At 46.0% G+C, this 24,905-nt stretch overlaps 1 protein-coding gene across 1 annotated transcript in view; it reads right to left on the bottom strand.

Moving 5' to 3' along the window:
• CCDC73 (coiled-coil domain containing 73) overlaps nucleotides 1-24,905 on the bottom strand; it is a 123,436-nt gene that overhangs the window by 19,334 nt on the left and 79,197 nt on the right. Inside the window, exons 10-12 of the mRNA XM_074998539.1 lie at nucleotides 20,822-20,926; nucleotides 3,196-3,306; nucleotides 1,034-1,165 (exon numbers count right to left, since the gene is read on the bottom strand). Of these exons, the coding sequence (XP_074854640.1) occupies nucleotides 1,034-1,165; nucleotides 3,196-3,306; nucleotides 20,822-20,926 (348 nt within the window). The remainder of the gene's footprint in view (nucleotides 1-1,033; nucleotides 1,166-3,195; nucleotides 3,307-20,821; nucleotides 20,927-24,905) is intronic.

Genomic DNA, 24,905 nt, shown 5'->3' with positions numbered 1-24,905 from the left:
GGGGCGCGCAAGGGAGCGGCGCGTGTCGGTGCATGCGTGATCCAACAGAAACTGCTAGATGAATTCCGATCTGCGGTGCCAGGCGAGCCTGACACCTATTGTGGAGCACCCACGGGGACCACTCAACGAAGAACTGAAAGATTTAGTTTGTTCCAGGTAAAATGTTATTGCCCTTTTGACAACCAAGTGAAGCTTTTCCTCATCCCTATGTATATAGGATTTTGGAAGAAAATTAATAGATTTAATTGATTAACATGAAAATTAGAGACTATTTTTTAAAAATTTCAAGTGAGAGTAAACATAAACTTTATTTTTAAGAAAAAGTGTACAGGGAGGTTCTGACACTAGAGTTTTCAACTCACCCACCCTTCTGGCTGAGGTAACTGCTACTAGAAATGCCATGAACAAGTGGCAAGGGGTTTGACAGGAGGTCTCATTAATTTTGTTCAGAGTAAGTTTTGTGCTGTAAGAGGGATTGGGTCTCATACTTACAGCTACAACCTGGCCAAAACCTTTAGGAACTGGGGGGTGATGGAGTTGGAAAAAAGGGATCTATTATCCACCCAGGTATGAAAGGCTGAAATAGCTGCTCTACAGACCCTTATAGAGTGAATAGCCACTTTGTTTTAGATTTAGAAGATAGTCCAATCTGAGGTCCAGGGGTGCTCATTCTGGATATACATATTTCCTTTGCAACCAAATAGAGAAATGCTTCCATTTAGTCAGACATTTCTAGTTAAGGGTTTTCTTTTATTGCAGGCATCTTTTGTCCCAAGTCATTTTCTGGATCCAACAGAAAGAGAGAAGTGGCTTGACTAAGAGGGAAAAACCTACTATATGCTCAGTAAATTTTGGACTCTTATTTGATCATTATGTTGGAGAAATGATTAAATATAACAAAAAAGCAGTTTAAATTTCTTATATTATATGGCATTCACAGCAGGACTGCAAACATTGCCAAAGCATCTCTTCTTCACTGACATATTTACAAGAAATATGAAGTTTTGCAACCATGAAATACTCCATATTTTACCTGCAACTTTTCCTTTTGCTCAATATGTTGATCTTTCTGAGGAAGGCGGCAGCCTTGGAGATGACCATAAGCTTCTTTATGTGATACCAGCTCATGTTTAATAATATTAATTTCTCTTCTCAAGTCTTCCTCCTGTAATCATTGAAGGCTCACAGAACAAGTGAACACAGTTATCTTTTTACATATCTTTTGAATTTCCTTAATATTTAGGCAGATATAGCAACAGTATTATCAATTGAGATAAACTATAATAAAATAAAATATATCTAAAATCTCACAATGCACATGTGTCTGATGCAGTGGGTCTTTGCCACAAAAGTTTATGCTCCAATAAATCTGCTAGTCTATAAGGTGCCACAGGACTTCTCCTTGTTTTCACAAAAGACATAAATGATGGAGCAGGTGCCTCTGAATGTTATAATCAAAATCAGCCAACTTTCTTATCTCCTTCATTTAGGTCATTTCTACACTGGAATAAAAGACTCACAGCATGGTCATGGCTAGCCCAGATCAGCTGACTCAGGCTCATGAAGCTAGAAATTGCTTTGAAGATTTTTGGGCTCAGGCTGCAGCCTGGGCACTGGGACCCTCCCCTGTCACTGGATTCCACAGCTCAGGGTTCAGCCCAGGTACAGACATCTACATAGCAGCTTCACAGCCCCACAGCCTGAGCACCCCACAAATCCGAGTAAGCTGACCCAGGCCAGCCAAAGCATTTAACTGTGGTGTAGATCACATAGTCAACACGCAGCTTTAGATACATTTTCATCATCTTATATTCTCTTCTTGTGATAGGTTGGGTTTTAATCACCATAGATTTCAGTTTGTGGGACTCAGGATTGTACACAGTGGTAACCATGTCTGTTACAGTCCTTCTTTTATTCAACAATACAGTGAACAGAGTAAACAGAGTTGTTCAGTAAGGGCCATATATATTGATCAAGGGTAAGTCAAGATAGACATTACTATAAAAAAGCTCTTGACAGTTTGACATGTTTTCACAAATACTAGAAAAACATGGAACAAATTAATCTTTATACCCAAAAATATTTCATTTCCTAATTTGTACATATAATGCTAATATTTTTATAGTTCATTTGTTATTGTAAATTTACTGCAAAGTTTCTGTTACTGATGTTTGGATTTTCAGAAATCACCGAATATTTGTTTTAAAATTCATATAAAGTAGTACCATTAAAAATTAATATTGGGGGTAGGTCATTATTTAAGACAATATTGATAAAGTTCCTTTTAATTTTCATAACTTCAGTTTATAGGGGTTACAATAAATTTTATAACTGAATGTATAATAATTTATAAATGACTTTTTATGTACAGGAATACAATCTAGAAAATGCAAATATAATATTTGTAATAGTTTAAGTCGTATGACAAGGTTCTGTAATAGGAATATAATTCAGTTAACATAAATGCAAAATACATTAGTGCAGGGGTTCTCAACCAAGCATCCAGGGCCCCTTTAGGGGCCATGACTAAGTTTCAGGGGGTCCAGCAGGCAGGGTCAGCATTAGACTTACTCGGGCCCAGGGCAGAAAGCCAAAGCCCCACCACATGGGGCTGAAACCTAACGCCCTGTCACCCAGTGCTGAAGGAGAAGCCTGAGCAACTTCCCTTTGCAGGATCCTCTGTGACAGAACACCCAGATATTTGCCCTGCTTGCTACCTCCTAATGCTAGCTCTAGCTTTTATATCCAGAAAAACAAATGTAGCAGCACAGGTGAGCCTTGGAATTTTTATAGTATGTTAGGGTGGCCTGATCTAGAAAAATGTTGAGAATGCCCACATTAGTGAATTCTATGGAAACATCTGGATACCTCAAGCATAAGCAGTGGCTGACAAATTAATAATTCTGAACTATATAAAAGTGCTAAGATTAAATTAAAAAACAAACAAACAAAAAAGCCTCCATTTGGCTTCTGTAGTTTATGCATGGCCTTCTTAAATGCATAAGTCAAATGGAGTTTCAGCTAAATCTACTTATTAAAAGTACTTTTAACAAAAATTTGGAGTGTTCAGGAAGAAAATATTTTCACTTTTATATACATTATTTTTACAATATTCTCATGACTTTTAGGAATTTTATGAAATGTTTAATGATTTAAAAAACTTTAGTACACTAACATTTAATTTAATAAACTTACATCTATTTTCCAAGTTCTTAGTGCCTTCTCATGCTCATTCTGAAGATTAAGGAACTTTTCTTCATTTTCTTTTGCCTTCTCCCTTTGCAGCTCATTATCTCTTTCAAGGGTCTGCAATAAAATTAATTATCCAAAAAATAATCAATATCACATTAATGAATTTTGATGTGTTTTATGTTGCTTGGACCTTTGCTTCTAACATGCTGAAAGTGCCATACAGATCAGTAATAATGTGCTCACTCAACAATAATTTTCATAAATTAAGAGAAAGGTGCTTATAGTTTAGCTAACAGGAAACAGGGGGAGGTTATGAAAAAGAAATGGCTATAAAAGGGTATAAAAACACTTGCCATTATTCAGTTTCACTGCATAAGTTTTAATGTGCTGAAAAAGTAATATAAAGTGCAGAGCTGAGAAATATGAAATGTAGCACAATCAAATCCCAGGGTACTTAAAGAAAAAAGTGCAGTATAACCAAGGAAAATATTTGTCTTTTTGTTATCACACCTTGTAGTCAAACTTTCTTAATGATCTTTTCTATATTTTGTATTGTTTAATTTAAAATTGTAAAACACCTCTGCTGGAATGTTAAAAATGTAGGCTATGTCTACACTGGAGTATTTTGCCAACAAAACTGGCATTTTGTTGACAAAAGCCATGGATTGTCCACAATCCCAAGCCACTCTGTCGACAGTAAATTGACAGAACGTGGCACTATTGTCAGCATTCTACCATTCCCCCATGAGGCAGAATGCTTCTGTTGACAGGGATCAGTCAAGAGAAAGCCTATCTGGACATACTGGCAGGCCTCCTGTCAACAGACAGGGCTTCCAGGATACTGGGGAGCCCTGTGTGCTGTGCTTCTGGCTGGCGGTTTGTTGAGAGAGTGATCGGGCAGTCCAGCCACTATCTGTCAACAGAGTGGTTCACTCTTTCAATCCACTTTGCAGTCTGGCCACAATCTGTCAACAGAAGTTTTGTTGGATGATATCTTCCGACAGTAACTTCTGTCAACAGATCACTCTGGTGTAGACACAGCCTGTGTGTATGTCTGATTGCGCTTTAATTTATTTTATTTGTTTACTTAATTGAATGTAAGAGCTTTAAAAACAATAGCAATATGCTCTTATGCTTTTTTTAATGCGGTCGTAACTGTGCTTCTAATGTTTCTGGGTTTACAAGGTATCAATTTTACTGTCATATTGATAAATTAAAATCAAACCCATGTAAATCAATAGTAACAGTTCTCTCACATCTCTCCAATACTTCTGGACTTTATATCCTACCATATCTTTATAACACAGTGCAGAAGATAAAAGACTTAGAGTATCCATTAATTTTGATAAAGATGATACAAACACATTTGAAAATCTAAACACAGTTTTAATGCATGAAATTACACAATCAACTACATTTATAGGAGTTTGCTATGATTCTTAGAAATGACTCCTGGAAAAAATGTCAGATATAAAAGCATTCTTCAAAGGAATTCTTTTCTACTTCATTTTATAACTACAAAAATATCAAATTACTTCTTGATTTACTCACAGTAATCTTAACTTGCTTATAATCAATCCAGTTAATGTATCCACACTATAAAATATTTGGAGAATTAATATAATATACAGACAGTATTTAAAAACCAAGAGTACAGGCTGAACCTCTAGTCCAGCACCCTCGGGACCTGACTGGTGCCAGATGAGAGAATTTGCTGGACTATGGGAGGTCAATATTGTCTGGCACTATTACCAATACTTCCACAGCTTACTGGGCTCTTAGAAGACATTTAGGGGCAAATTACACCTTAAAAAAACAACACAGAACCCTGAGAGCCAGGACTGGTAGCTGTAAACAAACTTTATGGGACTGTGGGAAACTTGGCCACACCCACGATAAGTGGGTGTCTGGCTAACTAAAATTATGTAGGATTACAGATGTTGCCAGACGAGAGAGTTCCAGATTAGAGAGGTTCAACCTGTGGCTCATTACTACATGTATTGGGAAGCTTTCTTCATAAACTGTGACAAGTCTTAGAGAGGGAGTCATATTATTTTGTGTCTGCAAAAACATCAAAAAGTCCTATGGCACCTTAAAGGCTCACAAATGTATTCGGGTATAAGCTTTTGTGGGTAAACCTACTTTGTCAGATGCATCTGACCTCTGTGCATCTGAGAAAGTGGGTGCTCCACCTTTAGGTGACTACAAAGCTATGTCATTACTGGGAAGTGGGTCCTTCGGATGATGTACATCAGCTGATAACAATACAGATCTACTGAATGCAGTATAAGTCAGCAAAGCTTTGTATATCGTAATGCTGAGTGAATGTGTTAGCAGATGCCTATGTAGCTGCTCTGCAAATGCCCTTAGTGGACTCACCTCAGAGGAAGACTGTAAAGGCAGCCATTGCACTTTTGGAATGGGCACAAATGCCTGCTGGATGGGTGAAGACCAATTGGTCTTGGACAGGTGGGTTGTATTTTCGATCCAGCCTCTTTGATATGGGTGGAATATCTGCTATAAACTGCCAGATCAGGGAAATGAGGATTTCTTCAGAAAGCTAAGAGAAGCTTCCAAATCACAGGCCCTGGTTCTCAAGGTAGACTTTAATTATCCAGACATTTGTTGGGAGACCAATACAGCAGCACACAGACAATCCAGGAAGTTTTTGGAGAATATTGGGGATAACTTCCTGGTACAAGTGCTGATGGAACCAACCAGGGGCCGTGCACAATTTGACTTGCTGCTTTCAAACAGGAAAGAACTAGCAGGAGAAATAGAAGTGGGTGGCAACCTGAGCTGCAGTGATCACAAGATGGTAGATTTCAGGATCCTTACAAAAGGAAGAAAGGTGAGCAGTAATATACAGACCCTTGATTTCAAAAGAGCAGACTTCAACTCCCTGAAGGTACTGATGGGCAGAATCCCCTGGGAAACAAAGATGAAGGGGAAAGGAATTCAGGAGAACTGGCAATATTTTAAAGAAGTCTTGCTGAAGGCAATCCCGCTACATAGTAATAAATGCAAATATGGTAGGCAACCAGTTTGGCTTAACAGGGAAATCCTTGGTCAGCTTAAACTCAAAAAGGATGCATATAAGCAGTGGAAACTTGGACAAATGACTAAGGAGGAGTATAAATATATGGCTAGAAAATGATGGGCAGTAATAAGGATAAGGCACAACTGTCATTGCAGCTTGCAAGAGATGTGAAGGGTAACAAGAAGGGTTTCTACAGGCATGTTAACAATAAGAGAGCTATCAAGGAGGGTGTGGGGCCGTTACTGGATGAGAGAGGTAACCTAGTGATGTAAGAAAAGCTGAAGTATTTAATGCTTTTTTTAAGCTGAAGTACTTAATGCCCAGTATTCATGGGCATGGACAGCTCACACACTAAAGCTATGTCTACACTAGCCCCCTTCCTTTTGAAAGGGGGATGCTAATGAGACACTTCAGAATATGTTAATAAGGTCTATTTGGTTTTAGGAGTAAGGGGCTTTCAAAAACTGGGGGTTCTTTTGAAAGGCCCCCATCTACACAGGCGGCACGTGAGTTGAAAGCAGTACTTTCGAATCGCCATGACCTCCATTATGCTAATGAGGCACTGCATATTCATGGTAGTGCCTCATTAGCATATCCTGAAATGTCTCATTAGCATTCCCCTTTCAAATGATGGGGGTTAGTGTAGACATAGCCTAAGGTGTTAGACAATGCAGTATGGGAAGGTGGAGAGCTGCCCTCTGTAGGGAAGGAAAGAGTTAAGAGCTACTTAGAAAAACTAGATGTACACAAATCCATGGGTCTGGATTTAATGCAAGCCAGGGTACTGAGGGAATTGGCAGATGTCATTGCTGAGCCTTTGGCCGTTATCTTTGAAGATGCTTGGAGATTGGGAGAGAGATGCCAGATGATTGGAAAAAGGCAAACGTAGTGCCTATCTTTAAAAAAGGAAAGAAGGACAATCCACAGAACTATAGACCAGCCAGCCTGACCTTAGTACCTGGGAAAATAATGGAAGGGAGCCTCAAGGAATCCATTTTGGAGCATTTGGAAGAGGGGGGAAGTGATCAAAAGTAGTCAACATGGATTCACCAAGGGAAGTTCTGCCTAACCAAACTGATTAGCTTCTATGATGAGGTAACTGGTTCTGTGGACACGGAGAAAAGAGAAGTTACTCACCTGTGTAGTAACGATGGTTCTTCGAGATGTGTCCCCATGGGTGCTCCACAGTAGGTGTCGGGCTCGCCCCAGCGCCGCAGCTCGGAAAATCTTCAGCAGTCTCCATCAGGTCGCGCATGCGCCGATGCACGTCAGCTCTTCACGCGCTTATGGTCACGTGCGTGATCCGGTCCCCACCAGTTCCTGATCAACTGCTCCGGACGCCCCTGAAAAACACACAAACAGAGCTCCGAAGTGGGGAGGAACGAGTGGGTAGTGGAGCACCCACAGGGACACATCTTGAAGAACCATCGTTACTACACAGGTGAGTAACTTCTCTTTCTTCTTCGAGTGGTCCCCATGGGTGCTCCACAGTAGGTGACTACCCAGCAGTAACCCCCCCCGAAAAAGGAGGTGGGTACCCGATTTATGCGCAGCTTGCCCATGAAAGGACTGCTGTCGACAGGCGTGTATCCTCATCAAGCATCCTGTGCATGGCGTAGTGCTTGGTGAAGGTGTCATAGGAAGACCACATTGCCGCTCTGCAGATATCTCTCAGCGCGATGCCTTTGAAGAAGGCCGTTGACGCCGCCATCGCCCTAGTAGAGTGGGCTCTTGGCGGAACTGGCAGAGGAGTCTTGCAAATCTCGTAACACAGTCTTATGCAAGACACAATGTGATTTGAAATCCTCTGTGAAGATAGCGCTTCTCCTTTGGACCTGGATGCAATGGACACCAGGAGTCTCTCCGTTTTCCGGAAAGGTTTAGTTCTATCGATGTAGAAGGCCAGTGCCCTTCTTACGTCAAGTAAGTGCAACCGTGCCTCTTCATTTGAGTTGTGAGGCTTAGGATAGAACGAGGGCAGCACTATTGGTTCGTTGATGTGAAAGTCTGAAGAGACCTTCGGAACGAAGGCTGGGTGTAATCGTAAGACCACCGCTTCTTTTGAGAAGATCGTGCAGGGTGGTGTGGACATTATGGCCGCGAGTTCGCTCACTCTGAGAGCTGACGTGATTGCCAGGAGGAAAGTCGTTTTAATAGTAAGTAGCTGAAGGGGGACCGTAGCCAATGGTTCAAAGGGCGGTCCCGAGAGGGTGTGTAGAACTAGGTCTAAACTCCATGACGGCGGTATTGGTTTCCGAGGGGGGTACAGATTCACCAACCCCTTTAGGAAACGCGAGACAACAGGATGGGCAAATGTGGTTGATCCATCCTCTTCATGCCGAAACGCTGATATAGCCGCCAGATGCACCTTTATGGAGGATAGCGAAAGTCCGTTTTGTTTGAGATGTAGCAAATAATCCAGAATCGTAGGTATGGTGGCGTCCTGGGGTATTAGTTGCCTGGAGGAACACCATTCGGAAAAACGCAACCATTTGTGCTGATAAGTCTTTCTGGTGGAAGTTCTCTGACTACATTCAAGGACTTGTTGTACTCCCTCTGAGCATGTAGTCTCTAAGGCGCTTAGCCATGGATTAGCCATGCTTGTAGCCAAAGTCTCTTCGGGTGCAGGTGCAGTACTGACCCCCGAGCCTGAGTGAGAATGTCCGGTACTGTTGGTAGGGGAAATGGCCGATGTTGAGCCATGCGCAAGAGCAATGGGAACCACTGTTGCCAGTCCCAGGTTGGGACTATGAGTATCATGCGTGCTTTCTCCCTTCTGGCCTTCTCCAAGACCTTGTGTATAAGTGTCGTGGGAGGGAACGCATAAAGTAGAGGGCCCTTCCATGGGATCATGAAGGCATCCCCCAAAGACTCCTGTCCCATGCCCGCTCTGGAGCAGTACTAGGGACATTTCTTGTTTTCTCGGGTGGCGAACAAGTCGATTTGGTGAAAACCCCATCTGCGGAACACCTGGTGAAGTAGGTCTGAACGGATCTGCCACTCGTGAGTGAGCGCAAAGTGTCTGCTGAGTTGGTCCGCCTTGACGTTGTGGACCCCCGGTAGGCTTTCCAGAAAGCCTTTGACACGGTCCCACACCAAAGGCTTTTATGTAAATTAGGTGGTCATGGGATAGGAGGAAAGATCCTTTCATGGATCGGGAATTGGTTAAAAGACAGAAAACAAAGGGTGGGAATAAATGGTAAATTTTCACAATGGAGGAGGGTAACTAGTGGTGTTCCCCAGGGGTCAGTCCTGGGACCGATCCTGTTCAACTTGTTCATCAGTGATCTAGAAAATGAGGTAAGCAGTGAGGTGGCAAAGTTTGCAGATGACACCAAGTTGTTCAGGACAGTCAAAACCAAAACAGATTGTGAAGAACTACAAAAAGATCTCAGCAAACTGAGTGATTGGGCAGCAAAATGGCAAATGAAATTTAATGTGGGTAAGTGTAAGGTAATGCATGTTGGAAAAAATAACCCAAATTACACGTACTACATGATGGGGTCAAATTTAGCTACGACAGATCAGGAAAGGGATCTTGGAGTTATAGTGGATAGTTCTCTGAAGACATCCACGCAGTGTGCAGCGGCAGTTAGTAAAGCAAATAGGATGTTAGGAATTATTAAAAAAGGGATCGATAATAAGACAAAAGATATCATACTTCCCCTATATAAAATTATGGTATGCCCACATCTTGAGTACTGCGTGCAGATGTGGTCTCCTCACCTCAAAAAAGATATATTGGCATTAGAAAAGGTTCAGAAAAGGGCGACTAAGATGATTAGGGGCTTGGAATGGGTCCCATATGGGGAGAGGCTAGAGAGACTGGGACTTTTCAGTTTGGAAAAGAGGCGATTGAGGGGCGATATGATAGAGGTATATAAAATCATGAATGGTGTGGAGAAAGTGAATATAGAAAAATTATTTACCTTTTCCCATAATACAAGAACTAGGGGACACCAAATGAAATTGATGGGTAGTAGGTTCAAAACTAATAAAAGGAAATTTTTCTTCACACAGCGCACAGTCAACCTGTGGAACTCCTTGCCCGAGGAGGCTGTGAAGGCCAGGACTCTATTAGGGTTTAAAAAAGAGCTTGATAAATTTTTGCAGGTTAGGTCCATAAATGGCTATTAGCCAGGGATAAAGTATGGTGCCCTGGCCTTCAGAACAAGGGCAGGAGATGGATGGCAGGAGATAAATCACTTGATCATTGTCTTCTGTTCTCCTTCTCTGGGGCACCTGGCATTGGCCACCGTCGGCAGATGGGATGCTGGGCTGGATGGACCTTTGGTCTGACCCAGTATGGCCATTCTTATGTTCTTATGTTCTTAGGTATGAAGCCTTTATGATTATATTGTTGGCGATGCACCAGTTCCAGAGTTGGACTGCCTCCGCACAAAGCGTACGAGACCTGGCTCCCCCTGTCGGTTTATATAAAACATGGTGGTGGTGTTGTCGGTATTCATGCCGACTATTTTTCCGCGCAGATAATTGTGAAAACGCCTGCACGCATTGAACACTGCCCTGAGCTCTAATATGTTTATGTGCAGTGTCTTCTCTGCGGGGGACCATAATCCTTGAGTGGTTTTGTTGTCCATGTGAGCCCCCCATCCCATATGGGAGGCATCTGTTGTAATGAACACAGTAATTTGCGGTTGGCGGAAGGGCACCCCTGTTAGGAGATTCTTGGGGTTTCCCCACCATGTTAGCAAGCTTCGTGCCTCTGTTGTAAGTGACACCCTCTTGTGGACGGTGTGGATTGAGGGTTTGTATACGGTTGCCAACCAATGCTGCAATCCTCACATATGCAGCCTGGCGTTTTGCACCACAAACGTGGTGGTTGCCATATGCCCCAACAGTTGTAAGCACGTGAGAACTGGAACAGTGGGGCTGTACGGTAGTAGTTGTACGAGAGATTCGATGGCACGAAAACGAGCCTCAGGTAAATACACCCTTGACGTGACTGAGTCTATCCGAGCCCCTATAAACTCTATATTTTGCGTGGGGTCGGTCTTTGACTTTGAGAAATTGATGATGAGGCCCAGTGAGGTAAATGTTTTTGTGGTGATGTGTATCATCCGTAATACTTCCGCCCGGGAAGTTCCCTTTAGCAGGCAATCGTCCAGGTACGGGAAAATGAAAACTCCCTGTCTGTGCAGGTACGCTGACACCACCGCTAAGGTCTTGGTGAAGACTCTGGGTGCTGAAGAGAGTCTGAATGGGAGGACTCTGTACTGGAAATGATCTGTGCCCACAAGGAACTGGAGGAAACGCCTGTGGGCTGGATGAATTGCGATATGAAAATACGCATCCTGTAAGTCGAGGGCTGCAAACCAATTGCCATGGTCTAGTGCCGTGATTACTGAAGCCATCGTAGTCATTTTGAAGCGCTGTTTGCATAGGTACTGGTTCAGTGCGCGTAGATCCAGAATGGGTCTCCACCCTCCTGTCTTCTTTTCCGTCAGGAAATACCTGGAGTAGAACCCTTTGCCTTGAAATTGTTCCGGTACTCTCTCCACCGCCCCTATGACTAGGAGGTGGTCCACCTCCCGCCTTAATTCCGGTAGGTGAGAGGGGTCTCTGAGAAGGGGTGCGGTGGGAGGATTTGGTGGAGGTAAAGACTGGAAGGGGATCGTGTATCCCGTGTTTACAATCTCCAATACCCACTTGTCCGACGTGATGCTTTTCCATTGTGGGTAAAATGGCTTGAGTCGGTGATGGAACATGTACTGAGATTGGCACTGAGGTACGGTCTTGGCTTCGCGGCCCTCGACATACCCGTCAAACTTGCTGTCTTGCACTTTGCCCTGTGGAGGCATTGCCCTGCTGAGGCCGGCACCTAGGGCCCTTATAATGCGTTTGCTGATGACGTCCCTGATCATGCCCCTGTTGAAATTGGGTACGTTGCTGTTGGTAACCATAACGGCGTTGCTGAGGATAAAATTTCTTCCTTCTGAACGGTGGGGTATATATCCCCAAAGTCCGAAGTGTCGCTCTGGAATCTTTGCTCGAGTGTAGGACTGAGTCGGTCGATTCAGCAAACAATTTTATTTTGTCGAAGGGGAGGTCTGCAATTTTGACCTGTAACTCCTTTGGAATGCCAGATGTGTGAAGCCATGATTCTCTCCGCATTACCACTGCAGTGGCCACGGCGCGGGCCGCTGTGTCCGCCACATCCAGTGCAATCTGCACGCCCGCTCGAGAAGCCGCGTAGCCCTCTTGCACAATTGCCTTAAGAATTGGCCTTTTATCCTCCGGAAGAAAGTCCATGAGGGCAGTAAGCTTGGAATAGTTGTCGAAATTGTGATTCGACAAATGAGCAGCATAGTTGGCCATGCGAAGCAACAGAGTAGAGGAGGAGTAGGCTCTTCTACCCAGAAGATCCAGCTTCTTTATGTCCTTGTCCAATCCCCCAGATTTGTAGTGGGACGATTTGGACCTGTGTTGGGACGATTCAACCACTAGCGAGTTTGGCTGTGGATGACTAAATAGAAATTCCATACCTTTCACAGGGACGAAGTACTTTTTGTCCGCTCTTTTGTTGGTAGGAGGAGCAGATGCTGGAGTCTGCCATATATTAGTGGCTGCCTCCATAATTGCATCATCCAGAGGAATAGCAATTTTAGAAGAAGATGGAGGCCTGAGGTTTTTAAGGAGTCTGTGGTGTTTCTCCTGCACCTCCGCCACTTGAATATCTTGGGATTGAGCTACTCGTTTGAACAGCTCCTGGAACTGTTTCAGGTCATCTGGGGGAGAAGTGTCTCCAGGGACCACGGCCTCATCTGGCGAGGATGAGGAGGCATCACTATGGTATCTCTCCTCCAGTTCCTCTGGATCCTGGCTGTATTCATTTGATTGCCTTTGTGGAATTTCGAGGTGGGGTTCAATGCCTTTAGACCCAGCCTCTGATTGGGGAACTCGTGGTGTTCCCCCAGGTGGAAGCAGAACACTGTGGCGTTGAGGGGTGGTCGACGGGGATCCATAGTAAGACGTCAACCTCCTATGCTGACGCCCCGCATAATGATGGTGGTCGTAGCAACAGGGACAGGGGCCCGGCGATGGAGACCTGGACCATGACCCAAGGATGTAAGGGTGGTGCCTGGAATGTCGAGACCTCCGAGACGATACCAACGTACGAGGAGAGCCTCTGTGAGAAGACTCGCAGGGATCTCTGCTAGATGATGGAGAAAAGTGTGCAGACCCCTGGGATGGACTCCGAAGAAAAGGAGAAAGATGTCTGTGGCAGGCTGAAGGTGTTGCTGCCCGTCGAATCTCTGGTGGTGATCGTGGTGACAGAAGCAGCGCAATTACCTCAGGAGAGGGGCTGCGGTGCCTGGTCTTCGTTTTAGCCTTTACCCTCTCGGGTGGTCTTGTCGGTGAACTTAGTACCAGAGCAGGTGTCATGCTGATTTCCACTGCTCCTGGTGCCGTTGTCGCCGGTGCTGTTGTCGCCGGTGCCGTCGTCCTCGGTGCCGTCGTCCTCGGTGCCGTCGATCCCAGTGCTGTCGTCCTCGGTGCCGATGTCCTCGGTGCCTCTGGGGAAGTCTCGATCAGTGCCGCAGTAGCCGGTGCCGGACTGACTAGTGCCCGCACGGCTCTCGGTACTGTCTCTCCGGTAGCTGCAGGGCCTTGAGTGGTTGCATGTGCCGTGGTTTTACCAGTGGAGGAAGCCAGCGTGCGCGGGCCCTTTGTTACACTCGTCCCGCTCCCAACAGTAAGGGGCAGGGATCGAGTAGGCGAGGCTCTTCTTTTCTTCTGCGCAGAGGAGGTCAAAGAGGCAGCCTTCCTCTTGTGCGGTCCTGAAGAGCCCTCCGCATGCATTGCCTCTGATGAGGCAGGCTGAAGTGCTTTGTCAACTAACAGCATCTTCAGCCTCATTTCTCTATCTTTTCTAGCTCTATGAGTCAACTTGGAACAATGGGAGCACTTCTGGGGAACGTGCGTCTCCCCAAGGCACCGTATGCATCTGCTATGGCCCTCCGAAGCAGGCATGGGCTCCCGGCAAGATTCACACTTCTTAAAGCCGGGGGATGGCATTGTTAAAACTTAACTCTGCATCCTTAGGTGGTAATAGCACACTTAACAGTCTGTTAGGTGATGTTAATAACCGTTGGCCTTTGAAGGCCGACAAACAAAAGCAGCGGGCCCGCCCGGAGGCGGCCGCTGCGGTTTTAAGATAGTCTTTAACTTTTAACAACTTTTAACGGAGTAACTAACTATAATAACTATAGAACTGCTAACTATGAACTGTTAAAAACTATTAACACGAGAAAAAAATAAGATTTATCTGTCTCAGGCGTTGGAGCTGGAGAGGATTCCGTCTGCAGCCGTTAGCGATTGAGAAGGAACTGGCAGGGACCGGATCGCGCACGTGACCGTAAGCACGCGAAGAGCCGACGCGCATCGGCGCATGCGCGACCCAACGGAGACTGCTGAAGATTTTCCGAGCTGCGGTGCCAGGGCGAGCCCGACACCTACTGTGGAGCACCCATGGGGACCACTCGAAGAAGAATCAGTGGATATGATATACCTTGATTTCAGTAAAGCGTTTGATACAGTCTCCCACAACATTCTTGCCCTTAAGTTAAGGAAGTATGGATTGGATCCATGGACTACAAGATGGAGAGTAAGCTGGCTTGATGGTTGGGCCCTAGGGGTAATGGTGAACGACTCAATATCTGGATGACAGCTGATTTCAAGTGGAGTGCCTCAAGGCTTGGTTCTGGGGCCGGTGTTGTTCAACAACTTTATTAATGACCTGGATGAGGGACTGTATTGCACCCTCATCAAGTTTGCAGATGACACCAAGCTAGGGGGAGAGGTAGATATGTTGGAAGGTAAAGATAGGATCCAGATTGACCTGGATAAATTGGAGGATTAGGCCAAAAGAAATCTGATACTGTTCAACAAGGAGAAGTGTAGAGTCCTGCACCTGGGGCGGAAGAATCCCAAGCACTGCCATAGTCTGGGGAACGAATGGCTAAGCAGCAGTACAGCGGAAAGGGACCATACCTTATAATGGATTAAAGGCTGAATATGACTAAACGGTGTGCCCTTGTAGCCAAAGGCCAATGGCATATTGGGGTGCATAAGGAGGAGCATTTCAAGCAGATCTAGGGAGGTTGTTGTTCCCCTCTATTCAGCACTGGTGAGGCCACATCTGGAGTATTGCATCCAGTTTTGGGTTCCCCAGTGTAGAAAAGATGTGGATGTGCTGGAGCAGGTTCAGCGGAGGGCAACAAAAATGATTAAGGGGCTGGACCACATGACCTGTGAGGAGAAGATGAAGAATTTGGGCTCATTTAGTTTACAGAAGAAAAGACTGAGCGGTGATTTAATGTCAGTCTTCAGCTTCCTGAAGGGGTGCTCTAAAAGAGATGGAGAGAAACTGTTCTCAGTCATGACAGATGGCAGAAAAAGGGGTATTGGTCTGAAGTCACAGAAGGAGAGGAGTAGGTTGGATATTAGGAAAAACTACTTCACCATGAGGGTGGTGAAGCACTGGAACGCATTGCCTACGGAGGTGGTGGAATCTACATCCCTAGGGGTTTTTAAGTCCTGGCTTGACATAGTCATGGCTGGGATGACTTAGTTGGGATTGATCCTGCTTGGGGCAGGGAGCAGGACTTGATAACCTCTTGAGGTCCCTTCAAGCTCTGTGATTCTATGATTCTGTGAATGGAGGCTAGGGTGCTCCAGAGAAGCCTGGCTGCATCTAGAAGAGCTTTGTTAATTGGTATTGCCATTCTGTTCTGATTGGATGAGTGTAGGATATCAGTTAGCTTATGATGTGTATCCCTGGAGGTCAAGAGGAATATCTCGAGCTTGTCTGCAATCCTTCTGAAGAGGTCTTGGAAGGTACTGGAGTCATCACCTAAAAAGAAAGGGTGGTTGTATTGTCAAGCCTGTGGAGGAGGATCAGGGAGAGAACTGTGATGGGAGCATGGAATTTGATCGATCATCTCCCCTAAGTCCCATATTCCTCAACCTCTGAAATCTCCAACCTGTCCAGTTACTGAATACGAGGGGTCAGGCTCTGCTCATCAGTAGAGGTTGAGGTAATGGCTGGGGAAGGGGCTGGTGTCAAAAAGCTGCCCACAGATCCCAGTAAGGCCAGCTGGGTCTCATGAGTAGGGGGGACCCACTGCTGTTGCCATTGTTGTAATGCTACTGGCGTGGATGAAGATTTCCCCACTTTTCTCTACAGAGAAATTTCATTGTCTGAGTCAGAGGACCTCACTGAATCAGAAACTGGAGTGAGTGAACATGAAAGTCTTGTAAAGAGCCTTCACTAAGCAGGGGGGTGTCCAGTATAAAGGTGACAGAGAGCACCCTAGTCATGGTATACTGTGGCATAACTGCCTGTGCTGAGAGAACAGAAGCAGCTGTAGCCCCACTAAGGACTTTTGCATGCTTTGCCAGTGCTGGCTTGTCAACATAAGTAGCTGTCGGCACTGCTGTAATGTTCACAGAAGCTGGTATTTGCTTTTTGTTTGATGGCTTGTTCTGAGGTGCTGGAATGATGGCTGTGTCAAAGATCCGCACTGTCTTGTTTGAGTTGCGCTTCTGGAGAAGCACTCGAGGTTACTCCCTTAAAGGAGGAAGGGCAGCAGCACAGTGCTTGGAGCTGGTCAATTTCACTGCTGGGGAGACAGACCCCGAGGAAGTGTGAAACCTCTTCTTACCTCCAAGGGATCTCTCCTTATCTCTAGGGTTTGATCCAGTCAAAGCCAAGTCAGTAGCCTCAACCCACTGTGGGCTGTGCCTGAGGGGGGAGTCATTGCAGTCCATAGGTGTGAGAGCCTGCTCCATCTGTCAGATACAGAGCTGTTGTTGCCTCTCTCTCCTGGACCGTTTTGTCAATTTCCTACAGTGCAGGCAGCCTTCTGTGTTGTGGTGCTGACCCAGTCACCATCTGCAGAGAGAGTGGTCGTCAGAAACTGAAAAGGAGAGGCCACAAGCAGAGTACTCTTTAAAACCTGCCGAGCTGTTGAAAGCAGCTAGAACCACTTGGGAGAAGCCAAATCTACAGCTTTCCCTTGTTGTCTTCTTGTTCTTGTATTTAGTTGTTATTTAAGGTAAGTTGTTCTGATTTTGATTTTTTTCAGGTGACTGAGGGAGGGACTGCTTTTATGACTGAAGCCAGAGGTGACTGGAAAAGAACTGAGGAAACAGCTGCCTGTGCATGTGCAGTAAGTGCCACCTTTAGCAGGTATCTGAGGGCATGACACTATAAAATTAGGTCAAATTTGTTAAGGTCAATTTTCTAGCATCCAATTTTACAAAGTCGAGGGTGCAAGACCACACTGGCACATAAAATTGACAGTGTGTGTCCCCATTAGCGTTGCCAGCTTCAACTTTGTCAGCAATGCACTGTTGGTACCCATCCCATGGTTCCTGCCGTCCCGTTGCATTGTAGGTATCTGTCCTAGTGTCTGACAGGACTAAACTGTGCTGCAGGTGTTGTGGGTGCGTCATCAACATCCCATACTGTACTTCTCTCCTCACCCTCCCTTTGCAAAGCAACAGCAAACAGGTGTTTTTCGTGCCCTTTTTTCATATCCATTGCAAGACAAGCATGGAATCCATACAGTTTGTAGTGGCAAGTACTTTGATCACCTTACACATTGTGCTGTGGTATGTGCAGAACCAAAGCAGCTGTGAGAGCAATGAAGACTCTGAGGAGGACAAGGCTGTATGCAAATATGGGACCCTGGAGAGGAGGAACTGGGAGATGCTGGCTGCCCTCAATGCTTCATACACAGTGGAGTGCCAATTCTGGTGCCATGAAACAAGCTCAGACTGGAGGGACTGCATTGTTCTGCAGGTGTGGGATGATCAGCAGCAGCTACAGAACTTCTGAATGTGTAAAGGCACTTTGGTGTAACTTTGCAAATTGCTTTCCACCATCCTGAAGTGCTGTGATACCAAAATGAGATCTGCTCTGAGAGTTCAAAAGAATGAGACAATTACTCTGCTTGCAACACCAGACAGCTACCGGTCAGTGGGCAACCAATTCAGAGTGGGGAAATCTAGAGTGGGTGCTGCTGTGATCCAAGTAGCAAAGGTAATCAATACCTTCTGCTAGGAAATAGTGACTCTCTTAAATGAGCAGCGCATAATGGACAGTTTGCCACAATGAGGTTCTCTAAGTGCAGTGGGGCAATAGATGAAATGCACATCCCTTTCTGGGCACGGGACCACCTTGCCACAGAGTACATAAACCACAAGGGGTATTTCTCCATGGTGTTGCAGGTTTTAGTGGATTATAAGGACATCCGTGTAGGATGGTCAGGAAAGGTACATGATGCATGCAGCTTTGGGAACTTTGGTCCGTTTAGAAATTTGCAGAATGAGACTTTCTTCCCAGACCAGAAAGGTATGGAGGTATGGAGATGCCAACAGTGATTCTGGATGTCCCATCTTACCCCTTGCTCCCTTGGCTCATGAAGCCATATAGGCAGCCTGGAGTGAAGTAAGGAGCTGTTCAACTACAGTATGAGCAAATATCTAATGGTAGCAGAAAGTGCATTTGGCTGTTTGAAAGCCAGGTTTAAGAGCCTCCTGACTGGGTTACACCTCAGCGAAGGCAACACTCCCCTCGTGGTGGCAGCTTGCTGTGTGCTTCATAATTTATTTGAGAACAGGGAACAATTTCATGCAGAGGCAGATTATCTGGCCAGCAATTATGAACAGCTGGACATCTGGGCAATAAGAGAGATAGTTGAAGGGCACTGCTAGTCAGGGAGACTTTGAAAAACAGCTTTATGAATGACCAGACAGCTACATGACAATCATGTCTATTGCTCTTAAGGAGAAGAGTGGTTACATTGGGGCACTGTGGAACACCTCCAGAAGCCCAACAATGTCAAATTTCACAAAGCTCTATCTGCACTACCCTAAGGTCCACCATGCAAGGTCAAAGTTGGCAAATAAGTGTTGATCTGGCTCTCCTCTGTCCGTTCACACAGAACGTGGCTGCATGTTGTCCATAAATATTAGCAAATTCCTTCCCTTAATATGGAGAAGGAAAGCAAGCTAGATATATATGGAGAACTGAATCTTGGCCAGATATTATACTTTGAATCTAGAGAGCCTACGTTCTCCCACTCTGCTCCCAACCTAAGGCAGAAACATCTATAATGAAACTCAGAAAGTCAGTTGATGGGGAGCAAACAGAACTATGTGTAAGGGGAAAACTGAGGGAGGGGTCATTTGCAGGACCACTCTAAGGTCACAAGGGGAGCATTCAGATTCTACACTATCACATTCTGCAATGGTTGTAACTGGGATAAAATCACAAGTGCCTGCATGGGTGCCAGATGGACTTGTCCTAGGCCCTAAGCTACCATTTTCTGTGGTAGAGCAAGAGGAATTTTGCCTCTTAGAGCGAGGACAAGTTGATGGTGATCTGGATTTATGCTCATTAGAGGAAAGAAAAGCTGCTCCCTGCTTCCCCTGACATCAGAAGTTCTACAAGATGAAGAGGATGAATGGCTGAGGAAGTAGATTTTACCCATGAAAGCTCATGACCTAATAAATTTGTTAGTCTCTAAGGTGCCACAGGACTGCATGTTATTTGATAAGCTTCTCTGGCATCCGTGATAGTGTGCACAAGGTGAGGAGACATTTTAAGCTCCAGTCACTCCTTAGCCTCTTTGCTGAAACTTTCAACAAGGATACCAAGTTCCAGTTTTGAAAGTTGTGGGGTTTGGTTTTTTAGATATTTTTATTACCTACATTGACTGGGAGCTAGATGTGTTTTCACAGTTCAAACAGAAATGTATTATTAGTTCTTCTTCAGTGGTGTCCCTGTGAGTGCTCCAGTTCAGGTATGCCTTTGATTGGAGACTTTTTGCTACTTTAAGCCAGAAGTTAGGCAATATCTGAGCTTTTTGTTCACTGTTAAGCCCCTTTACATGTGTAAGTGATTCCAAATACTGATGGACAGCTAGATAGATGATAAATTAGATTAGATTTTCTATCTATCTCTATACAAGAGACCTTACAGCAGCGCAGCTGAACTGCTGTAAAACCAGTCATGTAGCCACTCTATGCTGACAGGAGATCTCACCTTTGGACATAGTACCACTGCTCATTGGAAGTGGGTTGGGTCAAGCTCAGAATACTCTGGCCTGCCCCTTCTCTGCTCCTAACATGTAGCCCATGCCCAGAATGGTGAAGGAAGCAGGCACCATGCCTAGGATGTCTTTATGCCAGCCTTTCTGCCCTGCTGAAATTGAGAACAGGATCTTGCCCCTTTGATTTTTCAGAGATGCAACTTTCTAAAGAAAACTCGCCACAAATTTTAAAAGACAAAAAAAACTACTGAACAATCTTGAGGGTAATTAAGGTTTATCCATCAGCAACAAACTAGTAAAAATTGGCAGCCATCTTTTTCTTTGAGGAGTTTAGGAACATGGAACCAAACCATCTGTTTCAAAGTTTGTATTTACAGGGAGCGGAGGGACCAAGCGTTAGGAGGTATAAAGTTCTAAAAAGGATTCTGATGTTTTTAACAACCCCTACACTCTTCAAAGGTAAACAGCAGGTAGTAGCAGATCATATCATTGCAAAAAATCTGACCTGATATTCTTCTTTCCGTGCATTCAATTCACTTTCCACTATGACATTTGTTTGGATCAGTCGCTGAAGCAGCTGCTGCATATGTTGTACAGAACTCACAATCTCCTTATGAAAATAAATCATAGTATATTAAATAATCTGTTTAGTTTGTGAAGTTTCAGCAATAAGATAATGGAAGTTTTACAAATACTTTATATTTTTGATTAACAGATGTTTTCTTTCCTCAGACAGTAAATTACATAACTTACATTAATATTACCTGCTTTTTTTGATATTATTGGGATCATCTGTTTTTGGATGGGGTCAGCAAAAGACGGAGCAACTAAATTTCTCTGTGCCTATTTTCTGTGAAACAGTACAATAGTAATGTCCATCTCAAGGTATTTTCTTATTATGCCACTAGGCAAACAGTTAAGTAACAGTTCTGGGTCTGTCTGAACAAGATATGTTTAAATGTGCCAAATTCAGTCTGCAGCTCACAGTTTTGGTTATCTTGAAAACTACTCTCTGTAGCTACGTCCACACATGAATGCTACATCGAAATAGCTTATTTCGATGAATAACGTCTACATGTCCTCCAGGGCTGGTGCCGTCAACGTTCAAGATCGACGTTGGGCAGCACTACATCGAAGTAGGTGCTGCAGGGGAGCGTCTACACACCAAAGCGGCCCACATCAAAATAAGGGTGCCAGGAACAGCTGCAGACAGGGTCACAGGGCGGACTCAACAGCAAGCCGCTCCCTTAAAGGGCCACTCCCAGACACACTTGCACTAAACAGCACAAGATCCACAGAGCCGACAACTTGTTGCAGACCCTGTACATGCAGCATGGATCCCCAGCTGCAGCAGCAGCAGCCAGAAGCCCTGGGCTGCTGCACACGCTGACCATAGAGCCCCGCAGGAGCTGGCGAGAGCGTCTCTCAACCCCTCAGCTGATGGCCGCCATGGCAGACCCCGCTATTTCGATGTTGTGGGACGCGGATCGGCTACACGTGCCCTACTTTGACGTTCAACGTCGAAGTAGGGTGCTATTCCCATCTCCTCATGAGGATAGCGACTTCGACGTCTTGCCGCCTTATGTCGATTTCAACTTCGAAATAGCGCTCGCCACGTGTAGACATGGTGGGCGCTATTTCAAAGTTGGCGCGGCTACATCGAAGTAGCCGGCACGTGTAGACGCAGCTTGTCTTCTGAATGTAGACTCTAGTGGGCTGAAATTTACACACAATAATGAGCTGTGTCTACAGCAGCATGGTCTTCCAAAAGCTAAATCAAAAACGGGAGGCATTTTTGAAAGAGCACACAGTGTGTTTACATACAAAACGTGCTTTTGAAAGTAAATAAAATGAACACAGCACCCCTTTCAAAAGCGCTCTTCCAATCCCAGATCAGGAAGAGCAGCCCCTATTGAAAGATTCTTTCAAAAGAAAACATGTAGATGCTCCAAGGGCCACTCTTTCGAAAGAGGAGTCCTTCATGGCACCGGCCAGCTAGCATGCAGGGCTCTATGATCTCTGCATCCAGCTGCATTTAAATCTACACAGACCCAGAAACCCTGTATCATGAAGCTGAGTGTGCACTAGCAGCAAAGACAGCACAAGCTGTGCTGAGCACACCCTCACGGCTGTCCCCACAGGCCATGCTCTGGATGGCCTGCAGCCAGCCCCCCCAGGAGCCCCAAGGCCCCCCCTCAGAGCCCTCACAGGAGTCTGTCCAGCCATCTAAAACACAGGCTCCCTCATGGACAAGGCTGGAGCTGCAGGACCTCCTAGGACTGTGGCAGGAGGAGGATGTGCTGAGGGAGATGAGCAGCAAGCACCACAATGTGGCTGCCTTTGCTTGGTTCATCACCGGACTGGCCATCTGGGGACAGCCTGCCCACACACCTGACCAAAGTAAGGAGCAAAGTAAAAGGGTTACACCCAGTCCCAGAACTCTGTCAGACACTCGGGGGCAAGTCCTGCAACCTGCCCCTACTACAGGGAGCTCCAGAGCCTCCTGGGGCCCCAGGACAGCTCACCACTATCTGCCATCCTTGACACTGTGGTGGACAAACTACAACCCAGGGACAAGGAGGAGCCATAATCTGAGGACTGCCCAACACCCAAAGTAAGAAGTGGCCACTGAGGGCTCCTCCCATTGCAGTCATCGAGACGGGTGATGGCCAGCCAGGCATCACTGGACCTCGATGAGGGACCCTTCGGTAAGTACCAGGCAGGGTGCATACCCTGGCATGCAGGGCAGGGGCACCACAGCTGTCAGTGGGCCACCCATGCACCCAGCGAACCTGCGCTAGACACAGCCCAGCTGGCTGTGGCTCCCAGCACACTTCAACAGCCGCTGGCTACACTCAGCATCCACCCCCATGGACAGCTCTGTGAATCACATGCACAGGGAGGGCATGGATGGGGCCTGACCATGGCCAGGACTGCCCTACACAGGTGGGAACCCCTGCAGCACGTGCGATACCCCATGACCACCTGCTGTTAGTGCCCACAGGAGAGTGGGGGGCATGGCCCTCATGCCAGTACCAAGGGACTGACCGTCTCTTCCTCTCCATCACTGCAGCCACACTATAGGAAGGCCGGGAAAGCCCCGACCCCTCCATGGTGTCTGACAGACAGGCAGAGGATGTGGAGCAGTCACCACCCCCACCAGCACCGTGAGAGGCCCGCAGCAGGAGGGCATAATGGTTGGATGCCAATGCTGACTCAACTCATCGCTGCCTTGGCATGGACAAGGTCCACCATGTGTGGCAGAAGGCAGCATGGGAGGATCTACTGGGCCACCCACAGGTCATAACCTCAGTCCTGTGGGAGCACTCAGGGCTCCTTGTCCACTCCCACTTACCGTGCTGCCTCCCCTGCTCCTGCCCCTTCCACTGCCTCTCAGCCAAGCCCACTCCTGCCCCTCCTCCTGCCCTCTTACCACACCCCCTCCCGAGCCCACTCTGGCCACCCTCCCATGGCCCTATCTCCCCAGGCTGCCCATCCATTCCCAGCCCCACTGTAGACCCTGGATCACAGGTGAGAGGGGCACCCAGGCTGACGGGGCTTGCAGTCGTCCACCCTGCCTGAGTAGGACCCCCTGCTCCCAGCTGAGATTCCCCCCACCAGGTTGATGTTCCCCCTGGTTGAGCCATCCCTCCTTGCCCAGGCCCCCCAATGTACGTAGTTTGCCCCTACTCCCCACTGTAGACAGTTCTGTTCAGTTGTTCACAGAAACCACAGAGTTTAATAGTTTTTGTTATAAGTTTTATTTTTGCATCATCCTTGTGTTCCATGCTCTTAGGGGGGGATGATGGGGGTGGATGTGGGGGACTTGAGGAGTGTGATGGTGAGGGGTGTATGTGTGGGGAGGCCTCCACAGGTGACTGTAGGAGGAGGCTCACTGGGGTCTGTGTGCAAAGCTCTCTGAGAGGGCCTCCCAAGTGCAGACCCCACCCAGTGAGCCTGTCGGGTTGGGGTGGGGGGCTGTCTGTTCAAAGCCAGGGCTGGACTCAGCTGACCTGGGGGAGAATGCTTCACCCTTTTCCTCCACAATGTTGTAGAGGACACAGCAGGCACCAACCACAGGAGAGACATTCTGGAGCCCGAACTTTTTGGGGTATATCTCCACTCGAGGCTACAATGATGGGCCCATTAGAATCTGAAGTAACACGTACACTTTTCAATTCTGAGATTAATTTAGGGCTAGACTGTGAATTCCTTTTTGACAGTGCAGAGCAGATACTTTTACAATTATTCCATTGACTTCACAGACCTAATCGAGGGTATCTATTCACTGCTATATAGCATAGGATTCAAATGTATTCAAATAACTCAATGTTTTAATGTTCATGATGGCGAGGGACTGGTAGCTCTCACTTAAGTTCCATGTAATATTGTGTCAATTTCTTCCCCAGCTTTGCTTATATAAACTATTGTTCTTCCAGTCTTGGGATTCTCATGAGAAGCTGACACTTACGTCAATTTGTGTGGTGTTTTTGTGTCATGTAAATACACCTGCGGCTGACCTGCCCCAGATGACTCAGGCTCCTGTGGCTGTTTAATTGTGGTGTACACATTTAGGCTCATGAACCCAG

The sequence above is a fragment of the Carettochelys insculpta genome, chromosome 6, assembly GCF_033958435.1.
Source record: "Carettochelys insculpta isolate YL-2023 chromosome 6, ASM3395843v1, whole genome shotgun sequence".
Classification (NCBI taxonomy): domain Eukaryota; kingdom Metazoa; phylum Chordata; order Testudines; family Carettochelyidae; genus Carettochelys; species Carettochelys insculpta.
The sequence above is the reverse complement of the archived record's forward strand: the minus strand, read 5'-3'. Positions and strand labels throughout refer to the sequence as shown.